Consider the following 17964-nt stretch of genomic DNA (forward strand, 5'->3'; position numbering starts at 1 on the left):
TTTTCTTTTCACCATCTAAACTTATCCTTTCTTCAATAGGCAAAGGAATCAAATCCATATGAGTCAGTAAATAAATTAAATTCATAAACAACTTCAAAATGAGAAAAGTAGTAGTTGAATGTATAGTTCTATTATAAGAAAATTCAACGAAAGGAAAACATTCCTCCTAACTTTTTAGATTTTTTGAATAATAACATGTAAAAATTATGATAGATTCTTATTCACTACCTCAATTTGTCTATCAGTTTGAGAATGACAAGTTGTTAAAAATAAAAGCTTAGTATCTAACTTTTCTTATAAAGTCTTCTAAAAGTATCTAAAGAACTTAACATCATCATCTGAAACTATACTCTTAAAAATTCCATGTAAATATATAACTTTCTTAAAGAACAAATATGTTATATGAGATGTATCATCAGTCTGATGACATGTAATGAATTGCGCCATCTTGGAAAGTCTATCAACCAAAATAAAAATAAAATATTTATCTTTCTTTGACTTAGGTGAACCTAAAACAAAGTCCATAGAAATATCTATCTAAGATTTAGTTTATACAAGTAAGGCGTATATAATCTATGTGGTTGTACTCTTGATTTTCTTTCCTCCATACAATGCATTGTTCACATATTTTTTGCACATATCTTTTCATCTTTAGCCAATAAAAGTGTTCATGCAATACATTAAAAATCTTAACAACACCAAAATACCTCATTAAATCACCCTCATGTACTTTACAAATAAGCAATTCACGCATAGAACTAACAAGAACATATAAAGATGCATACTTTCACGAATATAACCTTTTGTCATCAACTCTTCTACCTGTTTTTGAAGCTCCTTTTTTTTCTTGGGATTACTTCAATAGACTAGTTGGTTAGGATTTGATGTGCCAGGTTTAAGATCAATTTGATGTTCGATTCCTCTTATAGGTGACAATTTACTAACAATCCATTAGGAAACACATCATCAAACTCCCTTAACAAATAAACACAAAAACTAGGAATATAAAGGTCAAGTTTGTTAGTATTAAAATAAACTTTCTTATAAACAAGTATGATTATTGGATAGTTTAAATAATAGGCAGATTTAACTTTACGCCCTCTAACATAAAAAATAGGTTATTTCTTTAGTTTTTCCATACAATTCACACTTTGCTCTTTTACTTTTTTCGCTTATCTAGTCTCACCTCCTCTCTCAGCTAGATTTGGGTTTGTTTTAGAAGTGGCTAAATGTTTTAGGTTCTTGGCCAAATGGTTTTGGGTAGTGGGAGTAGTGTTTTGTGTTGTGGATAAATCTGATGGTTTTCTCTCACCTTGTTCCTCATTTTGATTTTCTTTACCCATTTAATCTTGTTTTTTTTTAACTTTATTTAATCATCATACACTTATTGGGGTGTAAGAGATACAAGAGTAATGGTTTTACCATCGTAGTGTACCTATTTCTAGCCCCATCATATGTTATTTTCCTATTGAATTGTCATGGTCTTCCCAACAAGATATGACTTGCATGTATTCGAATCACATCACACAGAACCTCATCAATATACTTCCCAATAAGAAACAAAACCAAGATCATAATCACTCAACCATTACAATCTATAAGATCTATAATGCTTAATAGTAAACAAGTTCAGTTTACTAACAATGGTAGTACTAGCTATATTAGCATAACTTCAACTATCTATAATCAAACTACACACCTTATTTTATACATGACAACATGTATGAAAGATGTTTTTTCTTTGTAGATCAATATCATCTCTTTTGACCTGAACCAGAAGTGTATGCCTTATAACCAAAGCCTCACCTTCAACCAGGTATGCAATCTCCTAATCAATATAATCCTTTAATGCTGGCATGTATTTATAATCATATATGTCGCTTTTAGACCCCACATTTTCATTGTCTCTAATAACTATTATTCTCTTGTTTGGACACTCTGAAGAGTAATGCCCAAGCCCTTAATACCTAAAACATTAAACATCATGAGTACGTTTATGTTGAGTATCATATTTACCTTTGCAACCTGTATAGGCATCAACCTTGGCTTTGAGTAGTTAGACTTTGGTGCTAGTGAAGGGTTTTGGTTGGGCACCCTTTTCTCTCTTGAAATTCGACTTTTATGATGATGAAGAACCCAAATTATAAGTTGGTCATACATTCCTCTTCCTTTTGAGTTACCTCTCCACTTTCATAGCCATATTGATCGTGTTCTCTAGCTCCATATAGTGTTATAGCTCAACAATATTAGCTATTTTTTTATTCATTAAAGAAAGAGAAGAGATAAAAAAAACGACACTAAAAGCACATTGAAGCTCTGATAAAGATACCACCAGTATCACTGAAAAGATCTCGATAAGATAAATTCAACATCACCAAAGAAGATTACAAATAGTGAACATAGTGGGTCATACGAGTCGTTCAAAAGTTTAAGGCTCACTTGCCTTTGGGCTACTCATGTAGCCCACTCCGATCATCGTTGATGACTTTTCTTGGTATTGTTGGATTTGTCTCGTCAAGATCTTTCCAATAGTACTAGTTGTGTCATCATCAAAGTCTTGGTATGCCTCTAAGATCTTTTTTCTTTCTTTCTTTCTTTCTATTTTCTTCTATCTCATGTTTTCTCTCTCTTTGTTGAATCTTGTATCCAACAATTTTATAATTTAAAAGAGTCGTAAATGACCCTTGCAACTCGTGAATAACAAATATTATTTGCGACTCTTTAAATTGTGTTGTTTCTCTAAATATTTTTTGCATTGTATTATTTTATCAAAAAAAAAATTATCATGTTAGAATAACTCCATTTCTGAGATGCCAAAGCCTTGGATACCACATGATCTGTTTAATTAGGTTTACATTTTTTTAGTTTAATTTTATTAAAATTTAATTTTCAACATAATTTTTTAATATAAAATATTAATATAATTTAAATAAATTACAAATAAAAAAATTATTTTAAATAATTCTTGATTAACATGCCATGACCGCTAAGTTTATTTTAATTTTCGTATTAGTGCCTTCTAATATTTCCAATAATCGCTCATTCTCTTGCAAAATATCATATTGCACATATATCACAAAAACCTTTCATTTTAAATTGATTTATAAGTAAAATAAATGTTGAAAATAATACTTTTTAGAATGAAGGTAATAAATTATATTATAGGAATTTGTTAAGATTTGATAAAGAGTATTTGAATTTTTAGATTACTGACTGATCAAATCATTTAATTATATTTTATTTAATTAAAATATCATAATTTAACTAAAAGAATATATTATTAAACCGTTGATAATGCAACAATTGTCAATTGTATAAAATATTTTCACAATTCGGGACATAACAGCTAGTTAAAAAAAAACGCTCAGAAATGCCTAGCTAAGGCTGCCAATTTTCTACCCACTGCTATCAGATTACTGCTTCAAAAAGTCCTTGTATTCCTGTTTTCACGTTTAAAACATCATTCTATCATCTTTCGTATCAAGGTAAGCTCCTGCAATATAATTAATTATTTCTTTAATCTCTGTTACAATCTTGTGCTAGTTAATAAAAATAACGATGTCAAATATTACCGTTAACTGCATACGATGATTGAATGTCTCTAAGAAGTTTGAAGTTTAAAATATAAAAATTATTTTGGGAATATAAAATAAAAGAAAAATTCATATGATCTCGACCAGCCCTCCTTCCCCAGAAGAGGAGACAAGATTATCCAGGAGGAAGAGGTTACGGACCTTAGGGGGCAAGTAAGGGTACCTGGGGCTCCTCAAGATGAGGAGAAAAACACAGTTTCTTATAAACAAACAAGTCTCTTTTGCCAACTCTAAGACAACCACGAGACTCTATGGTATTGATTCACGGTGCCTACCTCATTTTGGATGAGTCTGCCGGCTCGCCATATCTATAGCCATCTAGACTTAACTTATCATATAGCTAAATTTATAAAAAATAAATTTGACAGCTCATTAAATTTATATTTGTCTAGGCTTACTACGTTGATGAACTCAAATATATTGAGTTTTACAATCCATCATATTCATATTTGTTTAGAGTCAGCATATAATTGAATCCAATGGTATTGGATCTGACAGCTTATCAGGCTTGTATCCGCCCGAGTTCAGCATATAATTGAACCCAAAGATGTTGGAGATTTTTTTCAAATTTTTTTTGGTATTTTTAATTTGACAATTATATATTTTAGTCTAATATTTTATTTTATTTACATTTCAGTACTTAAGTTTGATACTTAAGTTTGTGAGAGTAAATGAGAGTAAAGAATGTCATTGAAAATGAAAAAGAAAGAAAGGTTGGTTAGACATACATCATTAATAAATAAATAAAAAACATGGTGTTAATTTGTTTTTTTTTTATGATGAAATTATCATTATAGTTTTAGCTTTTATATTGCCTCAAAAGGTAAATTAGAGTTGAGGAAGAAATTTTTTATTTAATTTTATGTTTTTTTAACGGTGTTTGAGTTGAGAGATTAGTCTAATTAGACTCTAAGAATATTTATTAAATGTTTTTAAAATAAAATGGGTTAAAAATACATTCTTGGATCCAAAAGAACACAACTCGATTTTTCAGTAATGGCTCCTATGGCCAGAATTTGATCAATCAAATGGTGCGTCATATGCCATAATCAAGTAGACAACACGTCTTTTGACTTTTTAAAAAATAAAATAAAATGACACACGATATGTCGTCCGACCTTACTCAAACAGAAAAAATGTTGAAGGACAGGCACACAAGCCTTCTTTCTACTGGGCAGGTGCACAAGCCTCATCTTATGAGCCCAGATACCCAGCCCTTTTATATATATTTTTTATTGAACAATATAAAAAAATGCTTGATATTATATTTAAATTATTATTCATTTTTTATGGTTCTTAGATAATATTATAAATTTTTGTGGTAAAGTTAATAATTTTTGGTTACAGGGATTAATTGAAGAAAGTTCAAACAAACATTGATAGGCTGGCTACTGAATTTAAAATACAAGATTTTATTAATTAGCATTCACTTGCTTATGCATGCATACAGAGGGAGGGAGAGAGGCAAACGAACAAAGAAACACCAAGGCAAAACCCACAAGACAAGAAAACAGGAGACGACAACAAGAAGAGTAAAACAAAAAAACAATAAAAGCAGAAAAATAGAATAGCTAATGGCAATCTAAATAGCCAAAAGGGAGAAACTCGTCATGAACTCAATAGCCTGCTCTTCTAAGATTGACGTCTTTGAAGAACTCTAACCTTCAAGCCGTGTTTCATATGAGGCACCATAGACGAAGTTGGATAAATAGGGTGATCTTCAACCACTTGAAATCTATAATTCCAAAGCACTGCAGAGGCAATAGCTTTCATTCGCACCAAGGTCAAGTCCTCACCTAAACAAGTCCTCGGTCCTGCGTTGAATACTATGAACTTGTAAGGGGAAACAGGTTTGATTTGTCCTTGGTCTGAAATCCTCCTTTCCGGCTTGAATTCTAGGCAATCTTCACCCCATATTTCCTTCATCCTTCCCATTGAGTAAAGAGAATATATGATCCTTGTATTTCGACCCATATGATGCCCACTTGGAAGAATGTCTGATTCGATTGAATCTTTGTGTTCGAAAGGAATGGGTGGATACAGCCTAAGGGCCTCACGTATAGCTGCATGAAGATAAACTAGTTTACTTAGCTCTTTAAAATTGAAAAACCTCCACTTCTCTTCTCCTTCTGCACTTAAATTTGCTTTTATTTCTTCTAAAATCTTCATTTCTACTAATGGGTGTGTCGACACAAGCCACAAAAACCAAACGAGGCCAGAAGCTACAGTATCACTCCCTGCTGCCAAAAGGTTAAAAGCCATGTCTCTCACAAATTTATCTGATTTTCTGAAGACACCCTTTTCTCCTCCTTTATCATCATCTTCGACCAAAATATATGTTAACAAGTCGAAGTCATCTTCTCCTTCTATTTGGATTTTGCTTTCGCTTAATAACTCTCGCTTTCTTGAAATACGTTGGTACAAGAAATGATCAATGATCTCCCAAGCCTTTTTCATCTTCCTCTCTTCTCCAATTTGAAGCCATTTTTGTAGCTTCCAAAGGCCATGTGGCTTAAGATGCCGATGAAACGCAACCTCCTCCATAACATCATAAGCCTTCTCGTATGGAACTTGAGGGAAATCGATTGAAAGACAATTTGGATCAAATCCCAATACCAAGGCGCAGGCGTTGTCGAAAGTTAATCGATGCTACACGTCTTGTAAATCCACTTCAACTCCTGGGACTGAGACATGATCAAGAACCATGAATAGTCCTTGCAAGATTTTTTGTTGAATGATTTTCTCGAGAGCGAGCTCAAATTTTCTATGCTTAAGCGAAGTGTGAATTATTCTTCTTTGGGTTTTTCACCAATCTCCGTCAGAATTGAAAATCCCATCACCCAACGGTTCAAAAATCTGCTTGAACTCGAGGTTTCTGTGTTAGTTGGTTAAGTTTTTGCTCAAAATGTGCTGAACATTCATGGAATTACTGGTGATCATGAAGTCGAAGCCAGCAAACCAAGGTCCTTTGAAAACGAATGTGCCATCATTTTTTTGAAGAAGATCAGTCGCAAACTTGTGGGCTCGAGATGCATTGAGTAAAAGCCGTGGAAACATTCCAACAATAGGCCAGTTGATAAGCACAGAGTTTCTATTCCTCCACCAAAAGAGAAGGCAAAGAAAAATGATAGTTGAAAATGCTAATAGCATGTATGTATAAGAAAACATGGCCATTGATTGGATGCGAGTTTATGTCTCATGTTGTCTTACAAGTCCTCCAAAAGCCTACTTATATACTACTTTCGTTCGCCACGCTTTGCTGCAGGCATGAATTTTAAGTTTCAACTACATTTTTGCGAGCAAATTTCTAAAACAACATGTGTAAATTCATAATATATTAAGTTATCCAGTCAAAACTTAATTTAACTAAAAACAAAAAATAAGATAATATTGTTCAAATTTTGGTTTTCTTTTCGAAAAATTTAAGCAATGTTTTTTAGTGTAAAAAATTGGGTAGACCATGAAGAAATTTTTAATAGTATCATTGAAACCAGCTTAGCGGCCCTCAAATCTCCTAATCTAATTATTTGTTTAATCTAAGCTTTAAATTAAATGATATAAGAGTTGTCATGATACATATAAATAATTTAGTGAATCTAAAAAAAACCCAAATGATAAGTATAAATGTAGGCTGGTTTTAAAAAAAAATATAAATAACATTATTTTTTTAATATTAAGAAGATAACATATAGAATCATCCCTGGTGAACCCGAGTTAAACATTAAATTCGTAATTTAGATTATGAACATAATCACAATATGGTAACCAAGTTGGTAGGTTGTTCTTTCTTTTCCATTCCTTCTTTTTTTCTCAGTTGGAGCTTACTTTTTAGGCGACATGTGGTGGTTATAGAGCTTTGATAACTAATTCTTTTTTCTTTCTCTCTCTTCTTCCCTTCCTTCGAGGATGAAAAGAGCTTTATTTAAAAAAAAATCAATTATAGTCTTTTTAGTTTTATTCTTTTGAAAAACAAAATATTTAAACAATTTTTATAAAATTAAGTATCAATCCAATGATAGAATATTTTTTGACCCCGTGAGAAACCCGGCTTATCAGAATAAACTATCAAAACTAATTTTGAATAAAATTAATTTTAAATGATAAAATAAAAAAAAAATTATATAAAAAAAAATTATACCGTACCAATCCATAATTGAGTGGGGAAAGACAACAATTAAACAATCAATAATCGGTGTTTGTTAATTAATATAACCAAACAAACCCAATTAATTCCAGCCATCTCCATATAAATTTCCTAACGCTTTTGGTGATTTGTTAATTAATATAAACAACCAGACCTAATTAATTCCCGCCATATCCATATAAAAGCCAAGGTTGGAGGATATTCATGACTACACTTAACCTAATTAATTCTAGCCAACTCTATGTAAAAGCCAAGATTATATATATATATATATATATATATATATATATATATATATATATATAGAGAGAGAGAGAGAGAGAGAGAGATCATCCAACTTCCTTCATATAATAGCAAAAATCAAGCTTTAAATTGCACGATAAAAATAGTCTATTAATTCCTTGAGAATCAAGCAGTACTACATGGAACTGGGATTCTTAAGAAGAAACAAAAATACAAAAAGCAGTGCAAGAGTGGAAATTGAAGCCCGGTTTGGCATTGTTTTCCAATGGTTATTTTTTAAAATTTTAAATTTTTTAATTGTTCTTAATATGTTAATATCAAAAAAAAATTTAAAATAAAAAATATATATTATTTTGATATATTTCTATAAAAATATATTTTAAAAAATAATATTTACCACACTTTTAAATAAATAATAATACAAGTATTAGTTATCCTAAAGTTTAGCCGAATTTCTTCCATTCGAAGAGAGCAAGATTTAAGCACGTTAATATATATATATATATATATATATCTTGCTCTCTTCGAGGAATTAATAGACTATTTTATTGTGCAATTTAAAGCTTGATTTTTGCTATTATATGAAGGAAGTTGGAGCTGTCTTTCTTGTCTTCCTTCATATAATAGCAAAAATCAAGTTTTAAATCTCACAATCGCAAGAGAAAGACAGCTCCAACTTCCTTCATATAATAGCAAAAATCAAGCTTTAAATTGCACAATAAAATAGTCTATTAATTCCTCGAGAATCAAGCATTACTATATGGAACTGTGATTCTTAAGAAGAAACAAAAATACAAAAAGCAGTACAAAAATAAAAATTAAAAATGGTTTGGCATTGCGGTTCAATCGTGTTTTTGAAAAAAATTAAAATTTTTTATTTCAAATTAAATTTTTTTAAAATTTTTAGATTGTTTTGATGTGTTAATTTTAAAAATAAAATTTTAAAAATATATATTTTAATATATTTTTAATTAAAAACCAATTTTAAAAAATAGTATTTACCACTCTTCCACAATTCCAAACAAATACTAATACAAGTTTTAGCTATCCTGAAAGTTTAGCCATATATATATATATATATAAAAGCTTCAACTTCCTTCATATAATAGCAAAAATCAAGTTTTAAATTGCACATTACTTCCTTGAGTATCAAGCTTAGTAATTTTTTTATCATGAATTCTTTTGAATTTGATGAAAACTCCTGGAGAAAAGAGAGAGATTACCGAAGCCATGGAGATAATGGCTAAATATGGGCGAAGTTTCACCAAGGAAGGAGGGGAGCATGGCTCCCTCAAAGTTTATTTTAGTCACTTTAGTTGTATAGATTATTCAATTATATCTTATAAAAGAATTAGGCCTCGTTTGTTTGGCGGAGAAAATTACTTTTCAAACTTTCCTGTGTTTGTTTATCATTAAAAAAATTAGTTACTGGAAAACACTTTCTAGTCAAAAAAAAATTTGGTTTGGTTTCGTTTCCGGAAAAGTGTTTTTCTTTTATTTTGGGCAGAAAACACTTTGTAAAAGTTGTGAAAAAATAAGAAATTTCATATTATTTGTTGATTATAACAAATTTGGTCTTCAAACTTTTGATTACTATATATTTTGTTTTGAATCTTTTTTTTTCTATTTCATCCCTTAGAATTTGATTTAATTTGATTTTTATATTAACTCTGGTCCTCATTTTTTATAATTGTTATTTGTTTTTCTCTTATTATTTTTTATCTATCAAATTTAGTCCTTATTTTTTTATTGTACTTATTTTATTTGAAATAATTTATGAAATTCTAATTATTATTATTTTAATTTCATCATCTTTTAATTTTTTTATCTGTTAGATTTGATCTCTATTATTTTAATTGTTATTTATTTTCTTGGAGATAATTTATGAATTAGATTTTTTCAATTTTATTCTCATTCAACATTTTAATTTATAAGACTTGTTCCTCATTATTTTAATAAACTTAAAAAATTATTAAAAAATTATTTTTTAGCTCATTTTCCATGACATAACCAAACACTGGAAAGTGTTTTCTAACTTATTTTATATGACACTACCAAATATTAAAAAATAATTCACTTTTTAGAAATTTATTTTCCAAAAATACCACTTTTCAAAAGAAAATTATTTTCTAACAATCAAATGGGGTTAGTCTTTCCTAAGTTTTAATGAAATGAGAGATTTTTAACCATAACAAATAATTCCTCATGCAATCTAACATATGAATTTACCTATTTTCTTATTTAAATTATGTTGATATCATATATATGAAAAAAAAAATATAACGAAACAATTTATTTTTTTATTTACATGATAATATGCACTGGAATTGTTAAAAAAATACATGAGCCAATAAATTAAAATGATTCTATAAATGGTTCATTGGCACTTGTAACTCAATGAAAACTCTTATTGGTAATTAGAATACTTTATTTAATATGAAATAATTATTTACATGTTAATACTTTTGACATGTTTTTCTTAGTTTAAATTTACTAGAGCCAATAGTTTAATTGATTATATGATATATATTTCTATAAAATTGTTAGGTTACACTAACTAAATCAGCCGCGACGTCTAGGAAGAAACAAGCCAATAAAGAATTTAGCCTTGCCGTACAATAACTTGATAATTAAGGGAAATTGTTTCTTGGCAAGAACATGAAGGCGTTGACTTTAGTTCAAATTCCTTGTTAAGAAATTTAGTAACAATTGCTCTAAATGTTAAAAATATGCGATCCAACTTGAACCGAATACATGTAATATCTCTCGTCCAGTTGGAATCGATTTGTTCAGATTATTAAGTGGTTTGATACTCTTTGATTTGTACTGAAGACTACACCAACATTTAAGAAAAAATTAAGGGAAAAAAAAAATTGGTCTGCTTATAAGTATACAATTTTTTATGCCATTAAAAGAAACAAAATTGTGTGTTTTATGTTGTTTATAGTTGATGTTTTTTTTTTCATAGAGATATTTTTTTTATTAACGTGGATGTTCGGGTCAGCTTATACGTACCTTGTCTAATTCCACAGACTCTAAAGGTAACGACCATGTAAGCCTCCAGTGACCATCATATTAGAAACTACAGAGCTCGAACTTAAATTACAGGAAAAGCAAACCCTTATGCCACTAAGAGAACAAAAATGCGTGCTTTTATCGTTGATGATTATTTTTCTATCAATATTTTTTTAATAATATTAATAGTGTTATTATCAGAGTTTTGATCTGCCTCTAGTTTTTGTTATTTATCTCTTCTCTCCTCTTTCTTTGTTTACTGTATATTGTGTTGATCTCTTTATAATTTAAAACAGTACCTAAAAAAACCTGCAATTCACGAGTCATGGATAATATTATCTAGTTTCTTTGAAAATATTTTATCTACTGTGTTATTATTTTATTTTTTTAGTGTATTAGAATAAAAAAAAAAATGGCAACCCAATTTCAAGCACGAGTGACCTACTGGGCCTATGATATCTTTTCAGATAATGGGCTAATTCCTTAAACCTCAAGAACTTCACAGTATGTGAAAAAAAAGAAGAAAAAAAAAGTAGTCTCTCAAGAACTTCGCAGGATGCAGGGCATGCTAGAGGTCCTCTCCTCTCCTCTCCTAAATGAAATGAATCATTTTCAGATTATTTTCAATGGTATTAGAACACGTGACAACATCTAATTGGTTGGCAATTTATCGACGGATATATTTAGTCTAAAATGCTTCAGCTCATGTAATATAGAGATTAATTTATATCTTCTCTTTTTTTCAATTCTTTTAATTTTTCATGATTTCAATTTTGCTATTATATTTTCTCCCTCTTGGCTATGGCTTTTTGGATCTCTACTTTTTGCTCTCTTTCTCAATATTGATGGTAATTACAAAATGACCCTTCGATTGAGCTTATGGTGCGCTGTATTCGAGCATTATTGAAGTCTGCATTCTTTGTACATGTTTTTTTTATTTGGGTTGCAACCATGTTCGGGCTTTATTGATAAAATCTCTATTCTTTGATATTCTGTGGGTATGGGTTTTGGATATTGGGTATGGATATTTTTGGATACGGACCACTAAATCATATGGCCTGGACCATTTAATAAAAAGCAAAACATGAAAAATTATGAAGTTCAATTTTAAAACAAATTTTGTGTTTAAAATTAAAAAAAATAATAATTTTTTTATTAAAAAAAACTAAAGAAAACCCTGGTTAACCCGACCTAACTTGTCAAACTTGGAATATTTGTCATGAGATTAGAATAGCTTCATAGAAAGAAAAACAAAGAAAATGAAGCTGTCTCATTTCCAATAAATTCAATGTTGACAAATAAAATTGAAAAATAAAATTAATATAAAAAAACCTAAAAAATAACATTGTTAACTCGAATTAACTATTTAAACTTATGACTTGGGTCATGAGACCGGGTTACCTCTTTAAAAAAAATCACAAAAGCTAATTCTTAACCAATCTAATGTTGAGGGATTAAATTGAAAATAAATTTTGATTTTTAAGAACAAAAAAAAAACTCAAAAGAATGAGGACCAATACTGAAATAAAAACAAAATGAGAGGACAACTTTGAATTTTGGATAGAGAAGAGTAAGTTCCAAAAAGATGAGAGAGAAAAGAAGAAGGAGAAGAAAAAAGAAAAGAAAAAATAGACATTTATGCATAACCAATTGCCACACACGTTGCATCACTGAAAAGGTCTCACCGAGATGTAAGGGGGGAGGTAAAACAAATAATAAAAATAAAAAGAATAAGAGGGGGAGAGGGGGAGGTAAAGCAAATCATCAAAAAGAAAAAGGGAGGGAGGGGGAGGGATAAAAACATGCAATTAAAAAACAAAAAAAAAGAGATAAAGGAAAAATAAAATGAGAAAAAAAAATAGGTAAAATGAACCTTCATATTTAACCTCTCTTTCTAAAACAAGAAAAAAAAACCTAAACTCACCACTCAATTGAATTTTTCAAACTCTGCAGGCATACCGAGGCTTGGGAGAGAGAAAATAATGGGAGGAGAAAAAAGATCAATCATTGTCAAACCGTCGCTCAGATGATAAAACACGCCACCCTTAAAGATGTGCTGCCACCTTCCACATCAGGTGAGTAGGTGATCGACTCTTTTTGGCCACCATACGTGCCCTCACGCACCGCCAGAATGGCGCAAAGAGTGATGATGCGCCTATATGTTTATGGCATGCGTAGGCTTACTTTATTGATTTATTAATATTATAATAAAGGAAATTACTAAAAAAGCTCTAAGGGCATATGAATATTATAAAAAAAACTTGATGCAAATACAAAAATATCCACCCAATACAACCTTTAATTTTTTGAGGTTAGAGGGCAAATATGAAATTTTACTATACATAAAATGTGCAAAGACAACCTCTTCTTCAAAGGCCAATATTTTTTAAGCCTAAAGGGCGCAAACATTATCTAACTGTGCAAATAAACCTACAAAGACAAAAAGCCCCTAGACTAGAGGCTAATTTTTTGAGCTCCTAAAGGCATTATAGTATTTTTATTGTACAGAAAATATACATAACATTAACTTTGCCCTCAATCAATTCTCAAATGATATTTAGATCCCATGAAAAATATGATTTTATACCCAGTGTAAAGACAATTGTTAAAAGCAATAAAGAGCAAAATCATTATTACACTGCTTGAATTTACAATAAATCTCCTTACATAATACAATAATTTATTGAGCCCTTTTAGTTTTTCTTTGTTTATAATATAATATAATATGTTATGATATAATTTTTATAGTTCATCTTTGTCATATTACTTTGAGGATTTTTTTTTTAGGTTGGTTTGAAGTTTTAATTATTTTTTTTCTATATTTTTTTATATTAAAGTCACAACCCGTGGGCATGCATGGGCAAAAACAACAAAAAATATGATTTTACACCCGGTGCAAAGACAATTGTTAAAAGCAATAAAGAGCAAAATCATTATTACACTGCTTGAATTTACAATAAATCTCCTCACATAATACAATAATTTATTGAGCCCTTTTAGTTTTTCTTTGTTTATAATATAATATAATATGTTATGATATAATTTTTGTAGTCCATCTTTGTCATATTAGTTTGAGGATTTTTTTTAGGTTGGTTTGAAGTTTTAGTTATTTTTTTTCTATATTTTTTTATATTAAAGTCACAACCCGTGGGTATGCATGGGCAAAAACAACAAAATTTAATCTTGAGGAGTGTATCTCAACTGGTCAGGCTCTAAGTTTGCTCTTTAGGGGTCACTAGTTCGAGTCTCACAAACTTCTAGACCACTGGAGATTTACTTGTTAATTTTAAAACATATAAAATTAGTCGAGGTGTGTAAAAATTAACCCGGATATCCACGTTATAAAAAAAAATCCTTGGATCTGGTTCAGGGAGCTTTCAGGATTCATTATCAAAGAAAAAAAAAAAGAATGAAAGTCCCTTCAAGATCACGAAGGATTTTCCTCGTAGCCAATAACAGTTATCATCTTGCCTAGGAAGACTTGCTAATTAATTAGAAAAGGAATTAATGGGCATAAAGCCAAGAGACTCCAAGCCCAATGGTTGGCCGCCGATAATGGCATTAGGATTTAGACAAGCAGACATGTGGGTATTCTCTCTTTCTCGAGGATATTGTCTCGAGCATCGCCAACATGCTCCTTGCATTCTTGTGGTGGGGGTCTTTGATCTTTGGAATAGTTAGGGCCAAGGAGGCCCGCGGTGGTCTGCTCTAGATTCTGCAGATTTCCCACCCGTCTCCTTCCCTGGGATTCTACATTCTGCACTTTCCTAGAAAAGGCAATGCAATAATATTGTACTCCTCTTTTTAGCTTTATACTTTGTAGGACTATGCCCTTAGTTTTGGGGCCATACGGGTCCATCCCGATGCACGCCGGCCTCCCATATTTCCCCACCTCCATTCCCAGATATGAACACAAACGTAAATCTTAATTGTTAATAAATCTGTTCTTATTCCTCTAGTTGTTTTGTTATGGGCCTCGCTTGATGATGCTCTGGAGAAGATTACTCAGTTTGAATGGAAAATCTTGAGGAAAGGATCGTTAATTGAAGATTAGGCCTCTGTTCAAATTATGAATTGATACAAATAAATTATAAATTTTGGGAGGATTAATCGAGCCATTGTCCTTAAATAATAATAATAATAATAATAATAATAATAGAGGCATGAAAGATTGTAAAGCATTTCCCCCGCTGCCAAAACACATCGAAGCGATTGAAAAGGATCCTAAGTCGTCTTTAATACCACACATTTTTTTCTTAATTCAAATGTATAATTTCTTTTAGTAATTTTTTTTAATTATTAATGTGGATATTCGGATCAGCTTGTGCGCACTTTAATTAATCCCACGATTCCTGAAATTAACAATCATGTAATTCTCCTGTTGTCCTGAAATTTGTAAGACTCGAATTGTTGAAAGTATATTTTTTTTCTTTTAGTAACTTTTAATTTTAGGGTATTTGAAAGTTTGATAAATATTATTTTTTAAAGTGATTTTTATAAAAAAATATTAAAAAATATTTTTTAAATTTTAAAAAATTTATTTTTAATATTAGTATATCAAAATAATATAAAAATATTTAAAAATTAATTCAAAATAAATTTAAAACCCAAGCAAGATATTGTTGCTGATAAAACATATTGTCTTAGTCATAAGTGACTAATAAATTGATTCACCACCACATAACCATACTTTATGGTTCTTTCTTTCTTGCTACTTCAATTATTTTGTGATGGCAGCACTGCAGCATCGTTGTTGACATTTGTTGTGATTGATTTTGTTGCATATAATTAATTGGAATTAGACCATGGAGTGTTGTTCATGGAGAAGTTGGAAGTTAAAAGAGATGAAAGCTATAACAATTGTTTTTTTTAATATTTTTTTATTTAGAAATATATTAAAATAATATTTTTAAATTATTAATATATCAAAATAATTTAAAAATATTTTTAAAAAATTAATTTGAGAAAAAAAGAATTTAATGTTTTTCAAAAATAATTTTACACCACGAGTACAAACGGTAACTTATTATGGTGTTCAAACAGGATATCAACGACGTGACGTTCCCGATATGTTGTTTTTAGATATCTGCTTCAGTGGATCTAAACGTTGACGAATTTTATTTCCAGTTGGGGATGGTAGGACACGTGTAACAAAATGGACAGCCTGGATGCCCTGGTGTCAGCTGCGCAGTTATTTAAAAATTAAAAAAAACCTCTCTTGCAATGATGTCCCTGTATTTTCATTTATTGCTATTCTCTCTTCGATACTTAGCCAATATTCTTTACTTTCTTTTCCTTCTCTTTTAAACACGGCTTGTAGAGTGACTTTTAAAACCTGTTTTGTTTTTTATTTAATTCTGTAACGATGAGAACTTATATTCAAAAGAATTCAACGATATTTATTTTATCTAAAAATAAATACTTGTAAGAATTTTAATAATCTATATTTTAAGAGAAAAGTGTATTTATTTTATTAATTTTTTTTATTTTGATGGAATAATGAATTTTTTATTAATAAAAACTTGTAGAAAATAAAATAAATATTTTTCAGAACTCAAATGATTTATATTAAATAAGAAAAAAAAGCATTTCTTTATCCAAAACTTCATTTTTCTTGTTTGTTAATTTCTTTTTATTTTTTAAGAGAACATAATTTTTTCTTATGGAAATACAATTATTCAGATTAAAACTTATCATTATTTATATAAAATAATAATAATAAAGCACATAATAATAAAAAATCATATTTCTATTCTTTTCAGGGGATTGTATAAAAAAATATTAATTGGAGGGAATAATATAAAAATTGATAAAATATAAAAAATAACAATGATATAATATATATTTGATTCTCATTAAATATTTATGCTAATTTTTTAAAAAATGTGCACATACGTTTTTTATATAATCATCAAAAATATTAAAACTAAAAAATATTACAATAAAAAAATTAAATATCATTTATAAAACATAGAATAGTTTTTTAAAAAATATTGTAATTAATTATCTAAATATCATTTTATTTTTAAGATATAAAAATGTGTTTTTTTTTAAGATGGTATAGAGAAGCAAGCCTAGGCGCTCTTGAGTTGCAGTCAAGGCCACGCAATTTAATTTTTTTTTAAAGTCACCGAACCTATCTCTACTCTCTAGTCATTGAGAAAACGGGGTTCATTTTTTATTTAAAAACCTAAATTTTAATCATTTTTTGCACCCCATAAATGTGAAAATAATAATAATAATGTGAATCTATGAATTTCCAACGACAAAACAATCACATATCTTGTCTCATCAAACCACGATAACATTACTAATAAAGGCTAATTTGAAAAGGAAAAAGTCAAGGGACCGAACTAGAGAAGTTGAAAAATATAGGGATCAAAGTATAAAGAGAACAATAAATAAATAATATTCTGTGAGAGAATGAAATAAATAGTGAAAATCATTGTTCCAAAAAACCATACTATTTTATTTTTTAAATAATAATATAATATAATGTATAATTGGTAAAGTTGTTTTTGTAACTAACTAAAAATTCACAATAAAATTATTGGAAAGAATGATTTGTTTAGTATTGTGGTTGAATTGTTATTTTATTAATTTTTGATTTTTTTTGTTTTCAATTAATTTTTTTTTGGATATTTTTAAATTATTTTGATATATTGTTGTTAAAAATAAATTTTAAAAATATTATTTTAAATTTTTTTAAATAAATCACTTTAAGAACTGTAATTCAAAAACATTTTTTTTTTAAATTAAACGAAAACAAAAAGCCCATGACAGTGGTTCCTAATTTAACCGCTACATGGATTCAAAGTGTCCTGATTCCAAATTGCAGGCAAAAATAAAATAGCATAAAAAGTGACACTTGTGCAATAGAGAGCAAAAGACTAGTTAAAATAATATCAGGACAACAGTTTCGCACGTGAGTATGGATGGTATCATAGATATTTGCATGAGCCAACCTGT

At 29.3% G+C, this 17964-nt stretch overlaps 1 protein-coding gene across 1 annotated transcript; it reads right to left on the bottom strand.

The window, feature by feature from the left end:
* Nucleotides 1-4985: 4985 nt before the first annotated feature.
* Nucleotides 4986-6780, bottom strand: LOC133675194 (alkane hydroxylase MAH1-like). The gene has a single exon (XM_062096486.1). It carries the CDS (start codon nucleotides 6135-6137, stop codon nucleotides 5226-5228), a length of 912 nt encoding a protein of 303 aa, XP_061952470.1. The 5' UTR covers nucleotides 6138-6780; the 3' UTR covers nucleotides 4986-5225.
* Nucleotides 6781-17964: the final 11184 nt, after the last annotated feature.

Source organism: Populus nigra, chromosome 16, assembly GCF_951802175.1.
Source record: "Populus nigra chromosome 16, ddPopNigr1.1, whole genome shotgun sequence".
NCBI lineage: Eukaryota > Viridiplantae > Streptophyta > Magnoliopsida > Malpighiales > Salicaceae > Populus > Populus nigra.

What these genes read in the sequence shown, in the direction of transcription:
- LOC133675194 (XM_062096486.1), bottom strand. Translation starts at nt 6,137, where the DNA reads ATGGAGGAGGTTGCGTTTCATCGGCATCTTAAGCCACATGGCCTTTGG.